The sequence below is a fragment of the Chiloscyllium plagiosum genome, chromosome 20, assembly GCF_004010195.1.
Source record: "Chiloscyllium plagiosum isolate BGI_BamShark_2017 chromosome 20, ASM401019v2, whole genome shotgun sequence".
Taxonomy (NCBI): domain Eukaryota; kingdom Metazoa; phylum Chordata; class Chondrichthyes; order Orectolobiformes; family Hemiscylliidae; genus Chiloscyllium; species Chiloscyllium plagiosum.
The window spans coordinates 22,212,736-22,226,579 of record NC_057729.1 but is presented as its reverse complement, the minus strand read 5'-3'; the positions used below and the strand labels follow the sequence as shown (position 1 = coordinate 22,226,579).

At 41.1% G+C, this 13,844-nt stretch overlaps 1 protein-coding gene across 1 annotated transcript in view; it reads left to right on the top strand.

The window, feature by feature from the left end:
* LOC122559955 (sodium- and chloride-dependent neutral and basic amino acid transporter B(0+)-like) overlaps positions 1 to 13,184 on the top strand; it is a 57,139-nt gene extending 43,955 nt beyond the window's left edge. Inside the window, exons 7-10 of the mRNA XM_043710063.1 lie at positions 4,213 to 4,312; positions 7,120 to 7,229; positions 7,575 to 7,745; positions 12,340 to 13,184. Of these exons, the coding sequence (XP_043565998.1) occupies positions 4,213 to 4,312; positions 7,120 to 7,229; positions 7,575 to 7,745; positions 12,340 to 12,435 (477 nt within the window). The 3' untranslated portion in view covers positions 12,436 to 13,184. The remainder of the gene's footprint in view (positions 1 to 4,212; positions 4,313 to 7,119; positions 7,230 to 7,574; positions 7,746 to 12,339) is intronic.
* The last annotated feature ends 660 nt before the right edge of the window (positions 13,185 to 13,844 follow it).

The following is a 13,844-nucleotide window of genomic DNA, read 5'->3' as shown; positions in this document are numbered from 1 at the left end:
GTAGTTTTCCAATTACTTGACATGTATGAAATGTCTGCCAAAATTTAACTACATCCTTGTGCAGTCCGGACTAGTAAAAATGTTGCGTGTTTTAGCTTGCATTTTTCTCACTCCTAAATGACTACATAGTGATAGCTTTTGCACCACTCGCAACACATCCTTTCTATAACCCACTGGGAATACGACTTGATGAATTTCTGCCCATTTCCCATCTGCCTAAATATGTGACAATTCCTCATTAAGACATAATTTTTAAGATAATAACATTTAGGGATACATTCACATTCTTTTTCTGTGTATGCCTTTTGATATACTTGCTTTAAATTTTCCACTGTCTGCTGTAACTCAGTTAATTTATCTGAATTAAAGATGTCTGCTTTGTCATCCATCTGCTCTTCGTTTGACTCAACTATTTGATCAAACAGGATCTCTGCTAATTCCACTTCAATTCTTTGATCTCTTCTGTTCAACTGGTGACTTTGTGACCTCGAAACTACACGGTCAGGAAAAATCCCAGGATATGTGTCCTGCAATATTCAGTTGCCTGAGTTTCCACTGGCTTTTCAACCACAGTAGGCCGCACACCTACCTGTGAACCACCTTTATCATTAGCAAGGACAGATTGCATTCCTGGAGCTGAGAGTTTGTCCAGGATTCCTACCATGACGTCTCCAGTTTTCATTGGACACTCTAACCTCACTTTACATAATTGAGCACTGTGAATTCCCATGACTAGCACTTTTTCTGGCAATAGTCCTTCAGAAGTACATATTTTCTCATCTTTCAACATCACAGATTGAGACGATCCTGTGTCTCTTAATATTGTAGCCTCTTCACCTGCTGCTCCTCCCTAGGCGATTAAACTTTTCCTTTGCAGGTATATGGTGTAAGAATGTCTGGCACTTGCTCCTTAACCGACCTCTGACCAGGTTGTACATTCTGGTGCAGCTTTCTAGCCTCACTGTACTTTTCATTACCACTCCAATAAATGTCACTGGCTTATCCTGTTTTCCTAAATCTGGCTTCCCAGTACTTTTCCTAACCAACCAACACTGTGATTTCATGTGGCCTACATTATGGCAGTGAAAACACTGGAGCTTTTTAACTTCTCTTTCCCCTTCAAGGGTTTCCTTTTTACTCTGTGGTAAGTTATCCTTATGATGTTCACCGAGATCTATCTTTCCTTTTCCACATGAGGGTTTCTTTTGTAAATAGTACACATAGCTGCTACTGAGCATTAGTAGTGCAGGGAGTGCTAATCAAGTGGCTGCTTTGTTCTGCATGGTGGAAAGCTTCTTGAGTGTTATTGGAGCTGCACTCATCCACACTCCTGATTTGTGCTTTGAAGATGATGAACAGGCTTTGGGAAGTTGAGTTACTCATCGCCTCTGACTTGCTCTTGTAGCCACTGTTTTTGTGTGGCAAGTCCAGGTGAGTTTCAGGTTAATGGTAAACCCCTGGATGCTGATACTGGGGGATTCAATGATGGTAACACCATTTAATGTCAAGCAGATTGTCTCTTAATGGTGATGGTCATATCCTGGCATTTATGGGCTACAAATGTCATTTGCCACTTATCAGCCCAAATCTGGATATTGTACAGATCTTGTTGCACTTGGTCGTGGGCTGCTTCATCTGGGGAGTTGTAAATGGTGTTGAACATTGTGCCATCATCAGTAAACATCCCTACTTCTGACCTCATGATGGAGGGAAGGTCATCGATGAAGCAGGTGAAGATGTTTGGGCTGAGGACAGTGACCTGAGGAACTCCTACAGAGATATCCTGGAACTGCAATGACTGACCTCCAACAACCAAGACCATCTTTCAATGTGTCAGGTAACCACCGGGGAGTTTGTCCTCTGATCCCTATTAATTTCAGTTTTGTTAGGACTCTTTGATGCTACACTCGGTCAAAGGCGACATTGATGTCAATGGCTGTCACTCTCATCTCACCTCTGGAAATAAGCTGTTTTGTCCATGTTTGAATCAAGGTTATAATGAGGTCAGCAGCTGAGTGGTCCTGGTGGAACTCACACTGAGCATCACTAAGGAGGTTATTGGTGAGCAGGTACTGCTTGATAGCATTGTTGATGACACCTTTCATCAATTTAACGATGATCGAGAGTAGACTGATGGGGCAGTAATTGAGTGGGTTGGATTTGTCCTGCTTTTTATGTAAAGACATACCTGGGCAATTTCCACATTGTCAGATAGCTGGCAGTATTGTGACTGTACTGGAAGAGCTTAACTTAGGGATTGGCAAGTTCTGGAGCACAAGTCTTCAATACTCTTGCTGGAATGTTGTCAAGCCCTATGGCTTTGCATTATCCATTGACTGCAAGCATTTCTTGATATTACGAGTGAACTGAATTGGCTTAAGACTGGTATTTGCAATGCTGGGCACTACTGGAAAACGTTGAAACGAATCCTTCAGCCTCATCTTTTACATTGATGGGCTGGCTCTTCCATCATTCAGGATGGGAATTTGTTGACCCTCCTCCTCCAGTGAGTTATTTAATCGTTGACCACTATTCATAAGTGGCTGTGATAGGACTGCAGAGCTTAGATCTGATCCACTTAGCTCTATCTGTCACTTGCTGCTTATGCTGTTTGGCATCCAAACTGTTTGGATAGTCCTGTTTAGTAGCTTCATCAGGTTGACACCTTATTTTCAGGTTTGCCTGGTGCTGTTCCTGGCATGCCCTCCCACACTCTCCATTGATTTAGTATTGATGCCCTGGCTTGATGGTAATGGTTGAATGCAGATATGCTGGGCCATGAGGTTGCACACTGTGTTGGAATACAATTCTGCTGCTGTTATGGTTCATAGTGTCTCATGGATACCCAATCTTGAGTTGCGAGATCTGTTTGAAGTCAATCCTGTTTTGCATGGTGACAGTGCCACACAACATGATGGAGATTATTCTCAGTGTGAAGGTAGGACTTTCTCTCCACAAGGACTGTCCGGTCATCACTCTCAGCAATACTGTAATGGACAGATTGGTAAGAATTAGGTTGTGTTTTTCCCTCTTGTTGGTTCTGTCACTGCCTGCTGTAGACCCAGTCTAGCCACTATGTTTTTTAGCGCTTGACCAGCTCAATCAGTAAGAGGTTTCCTTGCCCATGTTTAACTTGAAGCCATGAGACTTCATGGAGTCCAGAGTCAATATTGAGGATTCCCAGGGCAACTTCCTCCCAACTGTATATCACTGTGCCAACACCTCTGCTGAGTCTGTCTTGCTGGTGGGACAGAACATATCCAGGGATGGTGATAGTGGAGTCTGGGACATTGTCTGTAAAGTTTGATTCCATGAGTATGAGTATGTCAGGCTATTGTTGACTAGTCTGTGAGACAGCTCTCCCAATTTTTGCACTAGCCTCCAGATGTTAGTGAGAAGAGTTGACAGCTGTGTCTATTGTTATTTTCCTGGTGCCCACGTTGATGCCAGGTAATCCATCCAGTTGCATTTCTTTGAGATTTTGTTGTGATTGATACAACTGAATGGTTTGCTAGGGCAATTGAGAGTCAACCACATTACAGTGAATCTGGAGTCACATGTAGGCTAGGCCAGGTGAGGATGGCAGTTTCCTTCCCTGAAGGACATTAATGAACCAGATGGGTTTTTCCGACAATCAACAAAGCTTTCATGGTCATCAGCAGATTCTTAATTCCACACTTCTTTTTTACTGAATTTAAATTCCATCATCTGCCGTCGCAGCATTTGAACCTGGATCCCCAGAATATTATCTGAGTTTCTGGATTAATAGCCTCAGCCATCACCTCCCCTTGTAAATCATTGATTCTTCCATATTTATTGAATGCATTACTTACTCAAATATTAACAGCTTTCCAGCAGTTTCTGACAAATTGACAACTTTTCTGCATACTTTTATGTATCACCTCTATGGGTAGTCGAGTATCATGGCAGAATTTGACATTCGTGGAAGTGTTTCATGATGTTGACAAGAATTGACTTGAACCAATCAAGCCAAGTATTTTCACTTTTCTAATTGCTGTGTTGTCTGTCAGAAGAGTAATACAGTAAATAATTTGAAACTCTAATGAAGATATTAGAATACTGATAAATATGTGCCAGTGGTTCTCCAGTCTAGCCCAAAGCAGCTGTGTTTTTTAGTTAGTAAAGTACAATGTATACAGTCTTATGAGTAGTGTGACTTTCTTAATATTTTTGCCAATATTACCTTTTCAGGCTGGTATTTACTGGGTGCAGTTACTTGATCATTTCTCTACTGGTTTGACACTACTTATAACGGCTATATTGGAACTTGTTGGTATAATCTTCATCTATGGTAAGTATGATGCAGTACCATTAATAAATACAAAGATTCCTTTTTACCTCTTCAGGTAAAAAGATAGGTAACTGCTAAATGTAAATTTACATGTTTCATTTTAGCACTGCTGCCTCACAGTACCAGAGACCTGAGTTCAGTTACACCCATGGGCGACTGTCTGTGTAGAGTTTGCATATTCTCCACATGTCTGCATGTGTTTCATCCAGGTGCTCCAGTTCCTTCCCACAGTCTAAGGGGTTAGGTGGATTAGACATGTTAAATTACCCATAGTGTCCAGGGATGAGTACGTTAGGTAGATTAGCCATGAGAAATGCAGGGTTACAAGGTTAGGTTAGGGGCATGGTTCTGGGATGCTTTTCAGAGAGTCAGTGTAGACTTTATAGGCTGAATAGTCTGCTTCCACAGTATAGGAATTCTATGACAAAACAATCTGAAATGTTTCCCAGAAGTTGATGGAACATACTATCTCTCTGGACGGCCCCATTAGACTTGCTCATGCACAACTGAGGTTTAAAAAACAGAAAATATCTGCAGAGTTGCTGTTAGCACATATTAAAAGCAACACCTTGTATCAATATAATGCTTTTAACATAGCAAAATATCTCAATCTTCTTCAAAAATACTGAGCCAGAGATCTTGCGAAGGATAACCAGAAGCTTAACAAAAGAAATAGGTTATAGGAATGCCTTGAAGGAACAAAGAGAAAAAGAGAAGTTTAAGGTGAATTTAACGTGGGATCGTTCCGGGGTGATTAAAATTAGAAACTCAAAAGACTAGAATTGGAGGAGTATATATATATCTCAGAATATTGTCGGGTCTGGAAAATATTATAGAAATACAGAAGTGAAAGCTATTGAAGAATTTGAAATTTATGATGAGAGTTTTGAAGTTAAGGTGGTACTAATCATGAACCAATGTAAATCAATGACCACAGAGATGATAGGGGAATTAAATTTGGTGAGAGTTAGGATATGTGGAGGACAGTGTTTTAGGTTTCCTCAGGTTTAAACTTTGGAATTTGGCCAGGTGTACATTGCTCCCTCTAGATGTGAGCATTCCGAAGGCATAGATAAGGGTATTAGCAACAGATGATTTGAGGCAGCAGTAGAGTGAGGCTATGCTATGAAGGTTCAAAGAAGTGATTTTAATATTGGCATGGATATATGCTTGAAAGGTGATTCTATGGTTATTGAACAGTTTGGTTCAGTGTTAGACAATTGCCTGGGAGAGAGATTGTTTGGTAGCTAGTGAGTAGAATTTGTGGTCAAGTCTGACTTTGGCATTTCCAATATTTAGAGGAAATTTTAGCTCACCAAGGCCTCAATATTGCTGTGGAGTTTAGCGAGAAGTGATGGTATATTAGAGTTAGCCTTCATTAGTGTGTATCTGGAATCTTGCCATAGTATCAAAGGTTTCATATCAACACACATAAATGATGCCACATGTGATAATGACAAAGACCAACTGACTCCTCAGTCTTGACAAACTATCTGCAGCCACTGACACCACTGTCCACATCTTACCCCTCCTATACCTCCCCATCATAATTTACCTGGATACGTATGTTCCCATATCATCTATCCAGTTGGGAGTCAGAACATCACTACCAATGATTTCTATTTCTGATTATACCATTCTAGTTCTCATGTCAACCAAAGGTGCATTTTTATGTGCTTCCTATTTCTCATCTACAGTCAGTTCCCAGAGATATCCAAAAATATGGAGAAAGTGAGGTTTGCAAATGCTGGATATCAGAGTCAAAGAGTGTGGTATGGAAAAGGACAGCTGGTCAGGCAGCATCCGAGGAACAGGAGTGTCGACGTTTCATGCATAAGTTCTTCCTAATGAAGAGCTGATGCTCAAAATGTCGACACTCCTGTTCCTCGGATGCTGCCTGACCAGCTGTCCTTTTCCAGGGAACATACGTATCCAGGTAAATTATGATGGGGAGGTATTGGAGGGGTAAGATATGGACAGTGGTGTCAGTGCCTGCAGATAGTTTGCCAAGACTGAGGAGAGTTAGTTTGTCTTTGTCATTATCACATGTGGTATAATTTGTGTGTGTAATATGAAACATTTGATACTATGGCAAGGGCAGAAGCCTGAACAACAGAACAAGCTGTGTATTTCCTTAATCAAATGTGATTAAATGTTGGAGAAATAAACAGGAACATCTGATAAGAAAGATCAATAGAAGTTGGCAAATTTAATGTCAAATCAGGTGCAGAGAGAGAATTAAAATTGAGTGAAGAGCAAGGTAAATTTAAAAAGATAAAAGTCAGAGAGAAACAATAAAATTTGATGTTTATTACATTTCTCAAAATTACTCGTAATGTAAAGAAATGAGGTTCCCATAGTTAATTGTTTAATTTCTGGATATGGCATTCTTTGGTAGTCAATAGCAATTTTATTGTTAAAACGTTACTTATGTCTAAACTAACCGTGCCATAGAGAATTACATTTTTGTCAATGCGTACAAGCAAAAACTTTGTGAAACTCACACAGTGGTTAAGCCTAACATGTCAGCTTCACAGAGTTAATTAAGCAATGCATATCAGCCAGAACTTAAGGAAAATCATAACTTTTGGAAATTTGCATGGTATCTCTACCTCAGCACAGGTTGCTGGTTGATTCATGCGTTGTGAACAGTATTCACTTCAGGTACACTGTAACTTTTCCAGCAGTATTGATTAACTGTTTTCTTGCATGTATATTTGCGTTACTCAGAGAGGTCACACAACGAGAATGAGCAGTCACCTGAAAAAGAATGATGGTGATTATCTTTTCCTTCTTATCTTTCACAGGGGGAAACAGATTCATTGAGGACATTGAAATGATGATTGGTAAAAAGAGATGGTACTTCTGGCTGTGGTGGAGAATATGTTGGTTTTTAATTTCTCCTTGCCTGATAACAGTAAGAAAGGTTATGTCTTTTAGTGATTTAAAATTCAGTAAAGAATAATTGTATCTGTAGTGGTTGGAACGAGGTCAGCCAAGTGGCTCTCATAGAAAATGACTTTCCTGATTGGGGCTGCTAACTTGGCTCAATCAGGGGAGCCCAGGCTGACAGATATAAACAAGAGTGTCAGGAGTTCTGCTCATTCTAGGAGCTGGCTCTGAGCTAGCTGGGTCAGAGTCATGTACTATGCACATGTAAGTAAAGGGTGAGTTGGCGACAGGATACGGGTCCTTGTGAAATTATTTCAGTGCACATGCTGTCTTATTCTACATCTAATCTTTGTGGAATCATTTCAAACAGGGAATCTTAATCTGGTCGACTGTCACATTTCATCCACCGCAATATGGATCATTTGAGTACCCAATGTGGGCAATACTATTTGGCTGGTGTGTATTTCTCTTCTGTGTTATTTGGATTCCAATTCTGGCAATTGTGAAAATTACCCAAGCTAAGGGCTCCAACTTATATGAGGTAACTTTATAACTGCCTTTGAAACTTGAAACAATTTTTATATATTGAATCTTAGAAATGAATGACACTGAAGAAGAAACCCTTTAGCCCATTGTACTGTGCCAGTTTAAAAAAGTGCTAGCAGGCATAATTCCACTTTACAACTCTCAATTTATTTGATTATTGGATTTGAGTGTTGCTGGCAAAACATTTATTGCCCATTCCTAATTGTCCTTGAGAGCTCATGGTGAGCTGCCCTTTTGAATTTCTGCCACCCATGGTGAGGTACATATAGTCCAGATTAGAGTGGTGCTGGAAAAGCACAGCAGGTCAGGCAGCATCTGAGGAGCAGGAAAATCGATGTTTCGGGCAAAAGCCCTTCATCAGAAATACAGACAGAGAGCCTGAAGGGTGGAGAGATAAGTGAGAGGAGGGTGGGGGTGGGGAGAAAGTAGCATAGAGTACAATAGAAAGTGCCAGGATGGGGGGGTGGGTCGTAGGGGGGCGTGGACCTGACCAGGTAGTCACGGAGGGAGCGGTCTTTGCGGAAGGCGGAGAGGGGTGGGGAGGGAAATATATCCCTGGTGGTGGGGTCTGTTTGGAGGCGGAGAGGGGTGGGGAGGGAAATATATCCCTGGTGGTGGGGTCTGTTTGGAGGCGGAGAGGGGTGGGGAGGGAAATATATCCCTGGTGGTGGGGTCTGTTTGGAGGCGGAGAGGGGTGGGGAGGGAAATATATCCCTGGTGGTGGGGTCTGTTTGGAGGCGGAGAGGGGTGGGGAGGGAAATATATCCCTGGTGGTGGGGTCTGTTTGGAGGCGGAGAGGGGTGGGGAGGGAAATATATCCCTGGTGGTGGGGTCTGTTTGGGGGTGGGGGGAATGTCGGCGGATGATTTGGTTTATGCGGAGGTTGGTAGGGTGGAAGGTGGGCACCAGGGGCGTTCTGTCCTTGTTGCGGTTGGGGGGGTTGGGTCTGAGGGCGGAGGTGCGGGATGTGGATGAGATGCGTTGGAGGGCATCTTTAACCACGTGGGAAGGGAAATTGCGGTCTGTAAAGAAGGAGGACATCTGGTGTGTTCTGTGGTGGAACTGGTCCTCCTGGGAGCAGATACGGCGGAGGCGGAGGAATTGGGAATCCGGGATGGCATTTTTGCAGGAGGTAAGATGGGAAGAGGTGTAATCCAGGTAGCTGTGGGAGTCGGTGGGTTTGTAAAACATGTCGGTATCAAGTCGGTCGTCATTAATGGAGATGGAGAGGTCCAGGAAGGGGAGGGAGGTGTCAGAGATGGTCCAGGTAAATTTAAGGTCAGGGTGGTACATATAGACCACAGCCTAGATTGACCTGATAAATGATATTAGGCATGATTTTCCTCTCACAAACTTCTGTTGACATTGCATGAATATCTTTAATTTTCCGAAGTGCTTTGCTGGAATGTTTTTAATACTAACACCTAAGAGTTTTCTTATGGCAGCGGTTAACCGAACTACCCTGTAGTTTCTTGCTTTCTCATTTTTTTGAGTAAAGGAGATTTGTTCACTAATGGACTATATAATGAAACCTTTCCTGAATATAGTGAACTTTCAAAAATTAAAATCAGTATGTCAACTATTTCATTGTTAAGAATCACACAACACCAGGTTATAGTCCAACAGCTTTATTTGGAAGCACTAGCTTTCGGCCCTCTGCTCCTTCATCAGGGGCTTGTCAGGTCAAACACCCGATGAAGAAGCAGCGCTCCAAAAGCTAGTGCTTCCCAATAAACCTGTTGGACTATAACCTGGCGTTGTGTGTGATTCTTAACTTTTTCCAACCCAGTCCAACACCGGTACCTCCAAATCATAGCTATTTCATTAGCTGCTTCTTTCATGACCCTAGAATGAAATCATCAGAGCTCAATGACACGTCATCCCATAGCTTTTACTGACTACCACTTCTTTGGTGATTATAATTTTGTTGAGGTCTTCCTTTCCTTCCAATTCCAGATTTATTACTATTTCTAGTAACATTTATATTCTCTACAGTAAAAAGTGATGCAAAATACTTGTTCATTTTATCTGCCAGCTGTTTATTTTTCATTTTGATTCTCCAGTCTCATACTCAATAGGACCAATGCCCATTTTGTTAATGCTCTTTCAAAAATATCTATAGAACTCTGAAAATATATTTTTATACTTCTAGCTAGCTTTCTTATACTCTAAATTTCCCTTCGTATTTATTTTTTGTCATTCATTATTCTTTATTTATATTCTTTCCAATCTGCTCTCTCACTACTAATCTTTGTACAATTAAATGCTTTTTCAAAAAGTTTAGTACTATCTTTACCTTTTTTAATTAACGTTAGATGGCTGTTTTCTTGGAATTGTTCATTGGACTGTATTCACTCTGTGTATTCTAAAATATCCTTGTAAACATCCACCACTGTATTACTATAGACCTATCCTTTAAATTAATTTGCCAATTAGCTTGTACTAGTTCCTGGCCTTCAAAGTTACTCTTTATTAATTTTAAAATGTTAGTTTTGGGCACACTGTTCTCTCTTATTAATGTCTATCTAGGAGTGATATCATTCTGATGTTGTTTATTAATCCTGTTCAATACATGACACTGTCTGGTTAGCTCCCGAATGTTTTCTAAGCACCTATCCTGAAAATATTTTCTAATAATTTCTAATAAAACAGCCTTTGCCCTTTTTTTCCCAATGTATATAAGTATATTCATATCTCCCATGATTATTACCGTACAATAAGACCATAATGGGCGGCACGGTGGCACTGCTGCCTCACAGTGCCACAGACCCGGGTTCAATTCCCACCTCAGGCGACTGACTGTGTGAAGTTTGCACATTCTCCCCGTGTCTGCGTGGGTTTCCTCCAAGTGCTCCGGTTTCCTCCCACAGGCCAAACATGTGTAGGTTAGTTAAATTGGCCATGCAAAATTGCCCGTAGTGTTAGGTGCAGGGGTAAACGTAGGGGAATGGGTCTGCGTGGGTGTGCTTCGGTGGGTCGGTGTGGACTTGTTGGGCCAAAGGGCCTGTTTCCACACTGTAAGTAATCTAATCTAAAAAAAAAGTAGACCATTCAGCCCATCACGTCTGCCCCACCCATTTGAGTGTGGCTGATATATTTCTCAATCCATTGACTTGCCTTCTTCCAATGATCCTTGATCCCCTTACTATCTGTCTTAAGTACACTCAATGACTTGGCCACCACAGACCTCTGCGGTAATGAGTTCCACCGATTCCCCACCCTCTGGCTAAAGAAAGTCCTCCATTTCTCAGTTCTAAGGGGTTGTCCCTGTGCTCTGACATTGTGCCCTTGGGCTCTAGTCTCTTGTTTGGGGAATCATCTTCTCCACTTGCAGTCAATCCAGGCCTCACAGTAATCTTTAAGTTTTATTGCGAGCCTCCTCATCCTTTTAAACTCTATCAAGTACAGACCCAAAGTCCTCAACCACTTCTCATATGACAAGCTCTCCATCCTTGGGATCATTCCTGTGAAATGCCTCTGTACACCCTCCCCAGCTAGAGCACAGCTTTCTTTAGATATGATGTCCAAAACTACCCCAATACTCCAAATGAGGTCTGATCAGAGTCTTGTACCTATTTTGTAATCTAGCCCTATTGAAATGAATGCTAACATTGCATTTGCCTTCCTATCTGCTAACTGAACCTACATGTGAACCTTTAGAAAATCCTTAAATAGAATTCTTGAGTGCCTTTGTTCTTCAGATTTCCAAAACCTTTACCCCATTTCAAAAATAGTCTCGGACTCTATTCTTCCCACCAAACTACATGACCTTACACTTCCCACATTGTATTCCACTTGCTACTTCTATGCCCACTCTCCTAGCCTGTCCGAGTTTTCTTCAGCCTCCCCGCTACCGCAACACCCTTTGTTCCTCCATCTAACTTTGTGTCATCTGCAATCTATTCAAATGCTCTCTGTTCCTTCATCCAGATTGTTAAAGTATAACATGAATAGCTGTGGTCTCAACACTGACCCCTGAGGAATTCCACTGGTCACCAGCTGCCATCTTGAAAAAGACCTCTTTTTCCCCACTGTCTGCCATCTGCTAGACAGCCAATCCTCTATCCATGCCAGCACCTTGTCCCTAACACCATGTACTTTTACCTTATTTAGCAGCCTCCTGTGAAATACCTTGTCAAAAGCTTTCTGGAAATCCAAGTAGATCATGCCCATTGGTTCTAGCCTGCTCATTACCTCCTCAAAGAATCCTAAGAGATTTTAGCAGGCATGAACACCACTTGATGAAGCAGTACTGACTCACCCCTACTTTACCATACCTTTCTAATAAACTCCCATAATTTCTTAATTTATTCTCTGTCCTACTGTGTGGTTGGCAATGTACTGAAAGGAGCCCTATGAATCATTATCACTAATCCCGAGATTGTTACCTAGCACTTTGACAGGAACAGTCAAGCTACTTGTGAAGATAGAGAAAGCCTTTATGGATATTTGATCGTTGAAATGCCGTCGAGAAATCAGTTTGAATAAATTAAAGTGTGACCTGATTAGGATTTTTTTTGTTTGGTTAGGTGCTAAAATGGATGAAAATTATGCACTAATTATCAAGCATTTTCTTATCCTTTGCACAGAAATTTATTGCATCATGCAAACCTGCTCCTGACTGGGGTCCACTCTTGAAATTGAACAGAGGGGAGAGGTACAAACATCAGACTGACCATGTATGAAAACCACATTCTTCTATTAACTGTGTAATAAAAATCAAAATTTCAGGATTTTATGTTTACTATGCATCAATTTTGTAATCAATTATATTGAGGGCTGAGAATTTGTAAAGAAAAAAGTATTATAAAACAAATTACCTCAAAAGACTAACTATAATGCTGTTGTTTAATGATATAGTTCAAAATCAACATTGTCGCTACTTAAAATCATTTTTCCTGATGCAATTAGAGAGGCAGAATTTTGAATGTCAATGAAAAACAAATTGTTTCAATGAATTGTTTATTTGATTCAGATGACTTGATCGTCAATGTGGTTTATAGTTCTTTCATACTAGCTCGACACTAAGGCACAATTTGTGCTTGTCACATCAAAACAAGAGCCCTTCTTGCAGAATAAAGCATCAACAATTCTTGGTTGATTAAAAAGTCAGATACTTACTCTAATGTAACTAAAAATGGATTCTGGTACTGATAATGAAACAATCCTAGATCTGCACTTACAAGACAATAAATGTGCCTATCTATGTGATGATTGCATGCATTGATCTGTTTTTCTTTGTTAGTCAATGACACTACAAACATTCAGCAACACTTTAATCCTGTATTTTGCATCTGTGCTTTTGTTTGCCATCTTAGATTTTTGTTCTCAATTCAAGTAAAGTGAAAGCGTTTAATTCATGAAACCACATACTTGTATGTAATTACAGAGTCAGCATGAGCACTGTTGTTTTGAGATAATCAACTTCACTATTTACAACAAACTTAATGATTAACGTAATGAGAAATGTTTCTACCTAACTGCATGATTTTTAAAAACTCCTGTGCATTGAATACATATAATTTACAAATGTACAGTATTAAAATCTCTTTATTTTAAAGATCCGATCAGCAGGATTATTTTGCACCCATTCTAATAGAATCCCTACAGATTGGAAGCAGGCTACTCATTCTGGATTAGTGATGCTGGAAGAGCACAGCAGTTCAGGCAGCATCTGAGGAGCAGTAAAATCGACGTTTCAGGCAAAAGCTGATGAAGGGCTTCTGCCCGAAACGTCAATTTTACTGCTCCTCGGATGCTGCCTGAACTGCTGTGCTCTTCCAGCATCACTAATCCAGAATCTGGTTTCCAGCATCTGCAGTCATTGTTTTTACCTAGCAGGCTACTCATGTTCACACTGACCCTCCAAAGAGCATCCCACCCAGACCCACCCCCATCCCTGCATTTCCCGCAGCTAATCCACCTAACCTGCACATCTTTGGATTGTGGAAGGAAACCCACACAGACATGGGGAACTCCACACAGATAGTCATCCGAGGGCAGAATTGAACCCAGATCCCTGGCATTGTGAGGCAGCATTACCACCCACTGAGCCTTAATTCAGGTAGAAGGGGCAGGCCGATGGACTTTTGGC